This window comes from Lepisma saccharinum, chromosome 11 (assembly GCF_977018435.1).
Source record: "Lepisma saccharinum chromosome 11, izLepSacc3.1, whole genome shotgun sequence".
NCBI classification, from domain to species: domain Eukaryota; kingdom Metazoa; phylum Arthropoda; class Insecta; order Zygentoma; family Lepismatidae; genus Lepisma; species Lepisma saccharinum.
This window is the reverse complement of record NC_139239.1, coordinates 16,737,544-16,751,649: the sequence shown is the minus strand read 5'-3', so window position 1 is coordinate 16,751,649 and position 14,106 is coordinate 16,737,544. Positions and strand designations below refer to the sequence as shown.

The 14,106-nt window shown below is 37.5% G+C and overlaps 1 protein-coding gene across 2 annotated transcripts in view; it reads right to left on the bottom strand.

Annotated features, from left to right (window-relative positions):
• Positions 1 to 12,558, bottom strand: part of LOC145995149 (arrestin domain-containing protein 17-like) — a 45,544-nt gene extending 32,986 nt beyond the window's left edge. For both annotated transcript variants that reach the window (XM_083131697.1, XM_083131696.1), the window contains exons 1-2: positions 12,317 to 12,558; positions 7,527 to 7,697 (exon numbers count right to left, since the gene is read on the bottom strand). In XM_083131697.1, coding sequence (XP_082987823.1) covers positions 7,527 to 7,697; positions 12,317 to 12,431 — 286 coding nt within the window. In that variant the 5' untranslated portion in view covers positions 12,432 to 12,558. The remainder of the gene's footprint in view (positions 1 to 7,526; positions 7,698 to 12,316) is intronic.
• Between the last annotated feature and the right edge of the window lie 1,548 nt (positions 12,559 to 14,106).

The following is a 14,106-nucleotide window of genomic DNA, read 5'->3' as shown; positions in this document are numbered from 1 at the left end:
TGGAGAAACACCCTCGCCATTGGTTCAGTTGTATGCGAATGCTCGATGCAGTTAGAGGGGATTTTCGTTTTCGAGTGTTTTTCTTGTAAACTTTGGACATCACATTGACAACAGTAAGTATACCTTATTATTATTACTTTGTTCTAATTATTTTAGGTGTCAATACCTACTAAGTGCTCTATGATGTGGAGGTATTAGTTTGAGAAAATATTAATAGTTGTCATGACCTCGATTTTTGTTTTGTAATGGCGTCAGTGCAGGGAATCCCAGTCACACTGACAGGCATTCCCTGCATGTGACCGTAATTCCCTGCAACAACCAGAAAGTGTAATATTTGGTGTGATGGCTGTAGGCTAGTGTCTACTGTTTCTAAGCTGGTTTGACCAAATATTTAGGAATCATGTAAAACATGTAAATCATGTTTTGTGTAACAAAACATAGCCAGAAAATTCATGAAGAATCACTTGTGTCATCGTTGGATGAAGATCTGGGAGTAGCAGCACTTTGTGATGACGACATCGATGATGATTTGCCTGCCGACGGTTCAGATGGTGAGCATGTGAAGTGTTTCTATTGTGAAGATTTCGGAAGGAATAATGAAATGTGGTATCAGTGCATGGGGGTGTGTCATATGGGCTCATTCAGAGTGTTGTGGCTATGAAGATCCTGCAGATTTTGTTTGTGATTCTTGTATGAAAAAGTGTCATTAAATGTTGTCAGTAAACTTATTTTTATTTCTGTCTCTTCTATGTAGGTTAATTTTTACTTATTTTTTTTTCAAAACTTATTTTATATTATTTGAAAACTTCCGAAAGGACATTACATTTTTCTTTAGAAGACATAATTTTAATTGTTGCCTATCAGTTTTGATAGAGAGACGAAGTTTTTATTATTTTTATATCTATAAATTCAAGTAATTTCTTATATAGATCATAATTGTAATGAGTAAAATTGAAATACATGTTTTGAAACTTGAAAAACAAAATGTTTTCTAACTGTATATACCAGGAACCTAGTGATCGTTATTACCTGCATGTGTTGGGAATTGCGATCAAAGCAGTTGGTTAAGATTTTTATTTTTGATAAAAAAAAGTAAGAAAGAATTCGATGAATTTGACTAGGTAGTTTCCTAGTACAAAGAATGCAGTATGGGGTGCGATTTTTGTGCAGACATTTAGTGGCTTTTCTTGGATGAAGTAAAAGGTTTCCCTTAGGTGACCGCCATTACCTGCATCTCCCCTAATAATAGTATCCTATATTTTAAAGTTTTTGTTATTTAACGCCGTTTTTCTCACTTTTAGTTTAATCGCGAGTAATATATAAAAATGCCTGCCAATAACGCAGTTGTTTGTTATAAAAGTTTCCTCTTCATTGTTGTCGCTTTCAAATAAATTTGTTTAATTCCCTTCACTGATTGAGTTGGTGTTTTAAGTCCACTGTATGCACAGTAAGGCTATTTGGGACTGGACTTACAGTTTAAAGTGGGTTCTGAACTACTAAGTGCCTCCACCGGGAATCAAACCCGGGACCCCTGATTACAAGGCGACGAGGCTACCACTACGCCACCGGGAAGGCCTATTCCCTTCACCGAAAACGACAAAAATCTGTCATATTTTCTTTGATTTTGTGTAGCCCGGTTGATTTCCAGTGCATATTTTTTAAACATCTTAAAAACGATAAACTGAAATAGTTACTATTGGTAATACTATGCTTGCTCTATAAAAATAGTCGACCTCCGTGGCGGAGTGGTTAGCATAGCGCGCTACGCCGCCAGGGGCCCTGGGTTCGAACGTGCTTGTTCTTTGTGAGTGTCCTTTCGTCAATTTCATTATATCATTCCTCATCCGCATCGTCGCAATTAGCCGATAGTGGCAAAGCGACGCTAAATAACAAAAATCAAATCAAATCTATCGAAAACAGTCGGTACTAAAATTTGGATTGATCTACATGTTGTTGCCCAACAGCAAGTGGGCGTAGGTGGTCCGTTTTAATTTATGTGTTGATTTGAACAGGAACATTACTTCCCCACTTTGAATTATTAAGGAACGACCGTATGGTGTCAAATATAACTTGGGCTCTGCCTGAGTATGGTCAAATATATTAGGATTGCAAATCAAGAAGGAAATTATTAGAAAATATGAACATTTTCATAAAGCAATATGTCAGTTTTACTCACTCAGACCAAACTTTCCTTCACATAAATGTAAAAATGTCCGTTTCGCATGGTTGTTAAACAAGTTTATATTGACGAAAGCATTGAGAGTAAAAATGAAATTTGTCACCGAAAATTTTATTTGGTTTACTCGTAACTTTTCTAAATGACGCAAAAGTTTGTTCCTTTCTGGCATCAGTGTAATTATTCCATCGTAAAAGAATAATAGCTGGAAGCAGCGAAAAATTTATCTTCCTTTTCTTACCATCGCAAATGTCCACGTAGGCTTTTCAGACACCCTGTGTCCGTGTGTGTGTGTGTGTGTGTGTCTCTCTCTCTCTCTCTCTCTCTCTCTGTTATAACACCATTAAGCCTTGTTTCCATGATTATGAAAAACTAAATATGCTGACCAAGGCAGAAATTTATTTTATTAAAAACATAAACTAACGTAACGTTTCAACCTTCTAGCAAGGTCTTCTTCAGACCAGGGACCTGTAACGTAACGCAATTCATTGGTATTTGTCACCGTTCCGCGTTATTTCCGTACCGGGTACCGCGTACCGGCCCAAGTGCTGTGGACCGTTCCAAGGAAAATACCAGAACCTCTTGGTAAGGCGAACAGTAACGCTTCTGCTATACCGTTCCGTTCGTACCCGAGAGTGCTTCGGGGATGACAGCTTTGGGTACACAGAGTGGAACGGTAAAATACCCGTACCAGAAAGCATGGAACTTGTTCCTTATCTGAATGCCGGTTCCGTTACGGTACGTACCTCTCCTTAGAATCATACCGGTACAAATTCATGATGGGTATATCTGAACTTTAGGATCGGGTACAATTGTAACAAAACCTATTTTCAGAAAATCAAATGGGTATTGAATGGATCAGAAAATATATGTCACGTAACTCTTCATTTTAAAACTTTCATTGTTGAATTCTTGAAAAATCGATAAGAACTAATATTAATTGAGGTTGTAGGCAATAAAATATAAATTGTATATATATAAATAAATATGGAATCGTGAGATTTGTTATTAATAATGTTACTTTTATATAACCAATACACGTAATATTGGGTGCAAGGTGAACATATTTAAAAAAAATATTTTCAAGCAAGATATTGAAAGTTCGACATGATGATAGTTTATGTAATTAGAATATTACCAACTAATAATACATGTGGAAAAAAGGGAAAGTTAATGTACGCCATATTGAGTAATGTTACCATCTAAGTTACAGATCTGAAATTCGGGTTGACCTGCCATTGCCAATCAAAATTATTTTGGTAAAACTGGAAATTAGACGCCATATTGAAAAATGTCACTTCTTAAGATAGAGAAGTGAAATTCGGTTTGGTGGTAGATCTTGCTAATTAGTGCATGTTAAATCAACATGATTGTTGAAAACCGGAAGTTGATGGACGCCATATTGAAAAATGTTACTTCTTAAGATATAGAAGTGAAATTCGGTTTGACGGTAGCTTATCTGAATTAGAGCATGGAAAATAGACATGATTGTGGAAAACCGGAAGTTCATGGACGCCATATTGAAAAATGTTACTTCTTAAGATATAGAAGTGAAATTCGATTTGGTGGTAGATCTTGCTAATTAGTGCATGTTAAATCAACATGATTGTTGAAAACCGGAAGTTGATGGACGCCATATTGAAAAATGTTACTTCTTAAGATATAGAAGTGAAATTCGGTTTGACGGTAGCTTATCTGAATTAGAGCATGGAAAATAGACATGATTGTGGAAAACCGGAAGTTGATGGACGCCATATTGAAAAATGTTACTTCTTATGATAGAGAAGTGAAATTCGGTTTGGTGGTAGATCTTGCTAATTAGTGCATGTTAAATCAACATGATTGTGGAAAACCGGAAGTTGATGGACGCCATATTGAAAAATGTTACTTCTTAAGATAGAGAAGTGAAATTCGGTTTGACGGTAGCTTATGTGAATTAGAGCATGGCAAATTGACATGATTGTGAACAACCGGAAGTTCATGGACGCCATATTGAAAAACGTTACTTCTTAAGATAGAGAAGAGAAATTCGATTTGGTGGTAGATCTTGCTAATTAGTGCATGTTAAATCAACATGATTGTGGAAAACCGGAAGTTGATGGACGCCATATGGAAAAATGCTATTCCTTAAGATATACAAGTGAAATTCGACTTAATGGTAACTTATGGTAATTAGTACATGGCAAATAAACATGATTGTGGAAAACCGGAAGTTGGTGGACGCCATATTGAAAAATGTGAAATTTGGTTTGATGGTAGATTATGGAAATTACAGCATGGAAAATCAACATGATTGTGGAAAACCGGAATTTGGTGGACGCCATATTGAAAAACGTTACTTCTTAAGACAGAGGAGTGAAATTTGGTTTGATGGTAGCTTATGGGAATTAGAGCTTGACAAATGAACATGATTCTGGAAAACCTGAGTTTGATGGAATTTGTATTTAATTTTTAATAAATAAAAACTGAATCGACACTCAAATGTATTTCTTTTTCAACATGGCGTCTATCAACTTCCAGTTTTACAGACAGCATATGCATTGTCCATGTTCGAATTAGTAAGCGCAATAATCTAATCGAATTTCACTTCTTCATCTTAATAAATTGCATTTTTCATTATGCCGTCCATCGACTTTCGGTTTTATAATATCATATAAATTGACCATGTTCTAATTAACATAAGCAATCACCAAAGGAAAGAGGAATATTAAAGTAAATTTTTCCGTTAACGTCCGGTTTTCCCTAATCATGTTGATTTCCAATGCAGTAATATCCATAATATCATAAAACCGAATTTCACTCCTCTATCTTAAGAATTAACGTATTTCAATATGGCGTCCACCAACTTCCGGTTTTCCGGAATCACGTTGATTTGCCATGCTCTAATTCCCATAAGCTACCTTCAAGCCGAATTTCACTTCTCTATCTTAAGAAGTAACATTTTTCAATATGGCGTCCATCAACTTCCGGTTTTCTACAATCATGTTGATTTGCCATGCTCTAATTCCCATAAGCTACCTTCAAGCCGAATTTCACTTCTCTATCTTAAGAAGTAACATTTTTCAATATGGCGTCCATCAACTTCCGGTTTTCCACAATCATGTTGATTTAGCCGTGCTCTAATTAGCATAATCTACCTTCAAACTCAATTTCACTTCTCTACCTATTTTAAAAGTAATGGGGCCTACTGCACATGCCTCCTAGTAACAGGTTGCCTGAATGACGAATATCGACCTTCTGCGCAGGTCGTTGTAATTAGTATAATATACATGAGCTTGTTGAAACTAATTGTTTCTATTGTTAAAAGTTTGCCAGAGTGACGGTCTTCAAAATTTTTGCATAGCTGATACCATTATTAACAAATTAATGAAAGATAAACTAGATAGCATTTATACATATTTTTCGGATAAATAAAATCCAGAAAGATCACGAATTACTTTTTTCTAAAGTTATTATAATTAGTTTTAAACAAAGAATTGTATATTTATCGGTATTCCATTTGCTGCTGTGGAATGTTGATTGACAGTAAACTGTTATGATACGTACTGTAAGTTCCTGTTACAAATGTTACCCGCTTCATCCATTTCTATCCACGTACCGGTATTTTAATAACAAGCGCTGGTCATTGTGCTTCAGTACCGGTTACCAACTTGTGGTTCCATTTCGTACCCGGTAGCCACCGTTCAGGTACAGTATGTACGGGTACGATCGTACCCGTTCCATCCGAGACCCGTTCCACTCAGTACCTGAAGCGAATGGGTCGTTGAGTAACGGTACGCCTAATTTACCCAGGTTGTAGGTAGGTCCAATCTGTCCGGTACTGTGTGGAACGCCAATGCCATTGTAACGCATATCGATAGTTCCGTTCGTAACTTGACAGCGTTACAAGTTGGGTTACGTTACAGGTCCCTGCTTCAGACTCAGAGAGAGAGAAATGCAATATTTAAACACACGAGAGAAACAGGACATGGCATAGAGTGGGATGAGGCTAAGCAGATAGGAAGGGAGAAGAGAATGCTAGTGAGAAAATGGAAGGAAGCCAAGGAAATAGAGAAGAAAGGTGAAGAAGACACAATGAACTGGAATGGGGGACTGAAGTTAAACAAAGAATGGAAGAAGATGTTGGAAAGAGTGGAATGGACAAGAGAGAAAGAGGAGAGGAGAAGGAAGAAAAATGAAGGGGAAAGAGCGTGAGATTAAAAGCCCAACCACATTCTATATGGAAGTAATTGTGTTTAGCCTTTTAGGTGAAAGTAAAGTTGGCAAGTGAAAGTCATCTGCTAGAAAGTTCCAAACAACTTTCTAAATAGTCTGGAGGGAGTAATGTTTGTGTATATATAATGCCCTTTTGTTGTATCTGGTTACTTTTGTACTTGATACAGAGTCTGAAGAAGACCTTGCTAGAAGGTTGAAACGTTACGTTAGTTTATGTTTTTAATAAAATAAATTACTGCCTTGGTCAGCATATTTAGTTTTTCTCTCTCTGTCTATGTGTCGGCGTGTACAACCAAAAGCAAAGATAATAGTAGGCAAATTGTTCATCCCTATTTCCATTCCTTATTATTCTACACCCTGTGTTATTTTAAGCAGTGAAATTCTTTTGATGCAAAGCAGATGATGTTTTATTTTGTCAGTATATATCATCATATTGTGGAAAATAGACTGAATGAAAATGGTTACGTACAGTTAGTCTATTATTTCTTTTGCCGTGGGGTGTACGTGTTATAATTTTAAGTTCAAAAGATTTCAGTTTATGGTGCGCTACAAAATAAATTGAGGTATTTTTTGACAAGTAAACTGTGAACCTAATTTTTCGATTAATCCAGATGAAATGGAGAGGGGCTGAATTGCAAAGGTGGAAATTACATTGTTCTCGGGAGAGCGGGTGGGGAATGCACAATAAAATATTTCGTAACTACCATTTTTAACTTCGTTTTAAAAAATGTCGGGGGGCCATTTTAAGGGTGTTTGCATTTCACACTTTGATTTTCCCACATTCTTTACAGCTCTCATCTGAAAATGTTGATTTCCTCAAAATTTCGGGAAAATGCTTCAGCTCCCCCCCCCTGCATACGCCAGTGACTGTTAGCTATTGGAAAGTTGAGATGTAGGAATAAATGATTGCGTGTTTGTGATAACGTTCTATTCAGATGTTCAAGATCGATGTCCCGTGATGTGCATCAGCTGTTTTTCTAATAAAAAAACACTGTATTACACAGAATTTCAAATCATACTATCCGAAGATTAGTGTTTATTCACTACCATTTACTGCATTACTGTGTGGAACATTTAAAGAGACTGGAAATTTTTACGAGTTTCTTATCTACAAGAAGTCTTTGCAACACCTTACCTGTACCGAATACGTAGCTTCTACTGTCGACATAAATTTGTTCGGTTCCCAGCATTGAGACGTCGGAAAATAAATCCATTGATCCGATTCTGTTATGTCTTTGTAAAATTCTATTTCCAATGCCTGACCCTTTGACTACGAAAGCCTTTCCCAGGAAACAGATTTGAATACCTGAAGAAAAGAAAACAATATGCCGTGAGATGCTTTGAATTCTTGGTTCGCCAGATTTTCTAAGAGTAAAAATGCAAGTGGGAAAGTGAAAATGGAATGTACAGAGAAATATGGGCGTCACCAGAAATTTTTGTAGGCATCGTCAGGCCGTTCATATAAAATTGATTAGTAGAACAATAATATAAAACAAAAATAATAAAGTAATATTTTTATTACAATTTATTATTATTATATCTGTGGAGAGTCTATACTTGATACCCGGGAGTGTTTTTCTTTATTTTTCATATTTTATACTATTAATCACTGAAGGACATAGTTTTTCTATTTTCTTATTAATTGTGTTCAAGAGAAATCCTGGAAAATTAAAGGAAAATTTCAGTCACGAAGATTTATAAAAAATGCTTATGGAATTATAACAGTTTATTCTTTGGATTAAATGGTAGAATATGCGTATAGAATATGAGAGTTTTGACCTGCATTTTAAACTATTTTTTCCCTTTATTTATCCTGTTGGAATACGAATCACATAAGCTTTTTTATTCTTTCATTTTAAGTTATCCAGGTGGGGTGTACCCCCCCCCCCCCCAATGCCCATGCAGAGAGAATCATTAAATGTAATGAAAAAAACAACTAATGTCCATCCTTCCTCTCTTCTATAGCTGCTCTCCAAGACATCAATGTGTGAAATCGTTGAAGACTGGTAAGGGGAAGAAGATCTTAATCTACCCACAGACACACATATTGTGCATATACAGGGTGATTGGTAATTCGACCTATTCCTGGAAAGGGGTAATACTAGAGCACATTTGCAACAAATTTGACCCTATGCACCGGGGGTCGGAAATCAATGGGTTTCGAGTTATTGCAGTTTGTAGATTTTCGTGACATATTCCGACTTGCGACCAAAAAACTACTAATTGCGAAAAAACTACTACACCCTGGACACTTAATCGACACGTTGCTAACAGCTGACGAATGAGTGACTGCTGGGGAAAAAATTCATGCCCAAAATTCCCATACACACAGAAAGAAACAGTCATTGGTGCACACGTCATGAAGAAATTTGGAAATTATCGTTTAAATCGAAGAGGGTTACTCAAAAAAATGGTAACACACTTAGCGTAAAAATTACGGGAAAAACTTCCTCGTTTCATAAGATCTCCAAAACGATACAAATGTTATCAACTGGCACACGGGTTGGGGGAAAAATATTGTATCTGAAGTACGACGCAGGCTGCGTGCTTGCATACGTAACCGGGGGAGGCAATTTTAACAGGATTTGTAGTTTTTGTAACTCTGACAACCTGGAATCATGAGAATGGTAAATAACATTATTACTTCACTCATTTTCGTTCCTTTATTTCTCACAACCGACAACTTCTTTTCACTTTTCAAAGAGGTCTACAACGCGCTTTCTCCGCTTTTTATTCAGATTTTTCCCCCAACCCGTGTGCCAGTTGACAACATTTGTATCGTTTTGGAGATCTTATGAAACGAGGAAGTTTTTCCCGTAATTTTTACGCTAAGTGTGTTACCATTTTTTTGAGTAACCCTCTTCGATTTAAACGATAATTTCCAAATTTCTTCATGACGTGTGCACCAATGACTGTTTCTTTCTGTGTGTATGGGAATTTTGGGCATGAATTTTTTCCCCAGCAGTCACTCATTCGTCAGCTGTTAGCAACGTGTCGATTAAGTGTCCAGGGTGTAGTAGTTTTTTCGCAATTAGTAGTTTTTTGGTCGCAAGTCGGAATATGTCACGAAAATCTACAAACTGCAATAACTCGAAACCCATTGATTTCCGACCCCCGGTGCATAGGGTCAAATTTGTTGCAAATGTGCTCTAGTATTACCCTTTCCAGGAATAGGTCGAATTACCAATCACCCTGTATACATATTTGAAGTGTTATTAAATATAAAAGTAAATTGCTAATATTTAAAAATACACTATTATTTAGTACATATAAAGGAATTAATTTGTTACTTTTATTCATATCATATATTTATAAAGTAGCAAGCTAATTCCTTTAGTAACTCATTAAAGATGTCTATATAAACTACAAAATGATTGAAATTGTTTAATTATGTATAAGTTTTTGTTTAGTTTTTGCTTTCCATTAATATAAATCAATTAGATTTCATAGTTATACCTTTCTTGCATTCTTGTTTTATTGTTCCTATATTCTTATTGGTGCAGATCTGAGAGAGAGAGCCTTGGTGCTTTAGCAAAGTATATTTTAAGTCGATGGTGGTTGATGGAATTGGTGTTTTAAGTCGACTTTATGCACAATTAGACTAATCGGAACTGGACCTACAGTTTAAAGCGGGATCCGAACCACTATGTGCCTCCACCGGGTATCGAACCCGGGACCCCTTGACAAGGCGACGACGCTACCACTGCGCCATCGGGGAGGCCCTATTTTAAGTCGAAACTAATTGCTTATCTTTTGTTTTTATAACAAAAACTCTCCCCCCTCGGACATTTTTGAGGATAAGATTGTTGATGTGGGGAAATCCCCCCCTGTCCCTCTAGAATTTAGCACCCTGCAAGACGCTCAATATATTGAAGGGTACAGTGGGCTTCAAATTCTATTCCAACCCGTGGAGGTCTACAACAAGGCTCTGGATACAACTATGTGTACATGATTTTGGCATATTGGCAATTGGCACTTAACGACTTTTCTTATGTCCTCTCTCTCTCTCTGCGTGTGAATAGATCAAATAGACGCTCAAACAACTCACATCGAGGTCATCTCCACCTTCCACTTCGTCACATGCAGGCGGAAAGAGAAAGAAACTGCCCACGCACAGAAATATTAACCTTGCATGCATATTGATTTGTGCTCACATGGAAATAGTTTGATGTAAAAGGCCTGCTTTTATTACTCTCGCCTTTCCTGCCTATTTTGTTCACTACCCCAGGTATCCAGCGGCGTGTCCAAGGAGGATAATGGGGTTATACCTCTTTCCCCTTTGTACTGTTCTTAATTTAGAAAAAATGGAAAGCGTGAAAAAATGACAAAATACATGGCTGTGCTAAAAAAATATATATGTAGCATACCCCCTCATCATTTATTTTCTTGCGATGTGCGATCGCGTTGATGAAAAGACGTTGAAATTCAATGTTAAATAACCAGATATAGACATGTGTCGCACATGCATATGAAAATTTATATTCATAATAGGAAGTTTCACCACGCATTGAGGTTTTCAAACTTGTGATAATACATCCAACGGTCCCCATTAGCAAATGTGTAATGCATGGAATTTATTTCTGGTAAGTCAGTGCTCGAAGTGAGGGTGATGCGGGGGTATGATGTTCCTCCAGCCAGCAAAAAAATCTCGAAACATACTCCCCCCATTTGTTTAATTGTCACCATACCAAAAATCAATATTGCTTTGGTTTATTAGTTTCATTATTATTATTATTATTATCATTATTATAAGGTACTATATTAGTATAATTATTCGAACTATATTAAGTTTGTTGATGCTTTTATTATTCTAATTACTCCTTTCTAATGAAATTTTTGAGGTTTTTGTTTAAGTTTACTTTATGAACAGACAGGCTAACCGGAACTGGATCTACAGTTTAAAGTGATATCCGAATAGCTATGTGCCTCCACTAGGAATCGAACCCGGAGCCCCTTGATTACAGGACGACTATGTTACTATTACGTCATCTGAAGGCCAGCTTTCTAATGAGCATAATTTAATTTTCTGATGTATGTTTTCTGAAAAACTTTTTATGGAAAATGCAGGATTTGTTTGTACACATATATTTGATGTTGTATCTCCTAGATTAATCGCAACTGTGACAATGAATAGCGACTTTATGATATTGACAATAGAACAGATGCAATGGTTCGCCAATGTCATGTCCGGGACCTTAACCCAAGACCATCGGCACCTAGATCTTGAGTCGTGATCTCAATAGCTCGACCACCAACATGACGTTCATCATCTCTTTCTTACATACAACTATAACAATGCTATTAAAAGGCGAGGTTACCCCTCTTGCCGTGAAGGAATGGGGTGGTGATGCGATCAGCACCACGCACCGGCCACCTGTCTCCCTCTCACGGGTATCTATTTATTGGAGATTGGGTGAACCCCAGGCTCCTTCCATTAATGGATATTGCTGGAAAAATTCCCATATGAAATAATCCACCCCGGGAATCGATTTTATTTATGTCATTTTTGTTATTTAGCGTCGCTTTCTTCCACTTTTCACTAATCGCGACGATGAGGATAAGTGATGACATGATGAAATTGATGTACGGACACTCACAAAGAACGTCCATAGCCTGACCAGGACTCGAACAGAGGACCCCTGGCGCCGTAGCGCGCTCTGCCAACCACTCCGTCACGTAGGCCCGCACCCTGGAAAGCGAACCCGGGTCTGACTGAACCAGCGAGGCCGTCACTATTAAGCTAATTACTGAGGCTAAATATAAACTTTTCAAGTTTCCCAGGCTCGATTTTCGATGGCTTTTCTGTTCTTATCCAACTTTAAATCTTGCACCCCTATTGTGGAAAAAGTGAACTTAAAATAAATTTAGACCATCTTTGAAATACATAACCTTTTTACAAATGTAAAGTATAGTGTACGTACGCACCTCGGACTTTCTCAATGTCTTCAATCCCAGTTATTATCCTTCCGGTAACACTCTGACCAGCATAATATAGAGTAAACGGATTGTCGAACTCTATCTCAAGGCTTTCTATGCCCATATTGTTCCATGCACATTTGACACTCTTGAAGATAACGCCAATCCCACCACTCGCTGGCAATCGTTCGTTGTGTCTAAGCCTGTTGTTTCTGCTTACGAAGTGACGTTACTCATGGAGACCGGAGTTCGATAAGTTTTGCCCATTAGCGGCGCCGCGAGCAAGGTTACAATAGTGTGTATGCACATGTCTATTATTTGGATCAATTCTTCCTTGTACCAGGTGGTTATAAATAAAGTGACGGTGTCCAGAGTGGTACAGCACGGGCTGTAATGAGAGTAGCAGTCTGAAACTTTGTAGATATGCTAATGAAGCAATGCGCTCGCGAATTATGCAAAAAAAGGAAAAGTTCCAATTCTCGCCACCAGGGTAAAAAATGGCGCTGTAAGCAGTCAAAACTTGGTATAGTTACAGGAAAAACACTATAAATCGCAGAAAACAATACTCTTTGTAATAAAATATCGCTACAATTTCACTATTCAAATTACATGAACACTACTAAAGGAAAAAGCAACAAGCATCACCAAGAACAACCAGGGAGCTCACACAATGGTTAGGCAATGTCACCGACTTTGACGTCAGAGTTACGGAAAATTCCACGTTTTGACTGCTTACAGCGCCATTTTTTACCCTGGTGGCGAGAATTGGAACTATTTTTTTCTTGCATAATTCGCGACCGCATTGCTTCATTAGCATATCTACGAAGTTTCAGACTGCTACTCTCATTACAGCCCGTGCTGTACCACTCTGAACACCTTCACTTTAATTATAACCACCTGGTATAAGTTGTGACTGTAGAGCGCACATGTCTTGCGCTGCTTTTCCACGTAATCATCTACACTTGCGTGCAAAGAAATAGACCCCACCTCACACTTTTGACATAAAAGCGGTTGCTTTAATCCAGTCAGAGAGATGTGGCGCGACAGTTGGATATGACCAGGGGCGTGCCGTGACCTTTCGTGATAGGCAAGCGATGGGTTAATTTTTCGTTTCGGTTAATTATAACAATTTAAAATATAATATAGGCCTACACACATCCCTACTTACAATAATATGCATAATGGTGCAGTATCGGGCTTCAGTGTGTGAAGTGCATACATACCGTAAAATCAAATCTTCGCTGCACGGTTTATAAAGAAGAAAAACAGCCTCTCGATATAAACTTGTAAATTTCAACCATGAAGAAAATAATGATTTACTTGATATTTGAGGGCAACTGTAAATTAAATTACGTTCTTTTTTAACCCTGAAAATAATAAACATCCAATTACCATAAAGTTTCGATCTCAAATAAACGGACGGGTTTCGGTTTCTTACTTATTTCTTATAAATAGCAAACGACTGGTGATCATTGGCTAACTTCATAATGTAATTTATTGATTACTATAGAGTTTCAAACATGAAATCGTACCGCGTTAGGTGGTGCTACGGATACACAGCAAATTCTAGAAGTTAGCAACACTTGTAGCCTGTGTGGACGAATTCTTTCCAACACCCTTGCCAAAGACAGATGCGGTCTTGGTGTTGCTTACCCTCGGCCTTTTTTCTTCGTAAACGGGGATGGACAGTGTCCATGCAAGAAATGCATAAGTCACTCGAAAAGCGGGGAGAAAGGCGAGCAGTCCTCTTCTTCTAACGCGGTCAGTCTTGCCGCATCGCCCAGCGTCGTCAAGAGTGT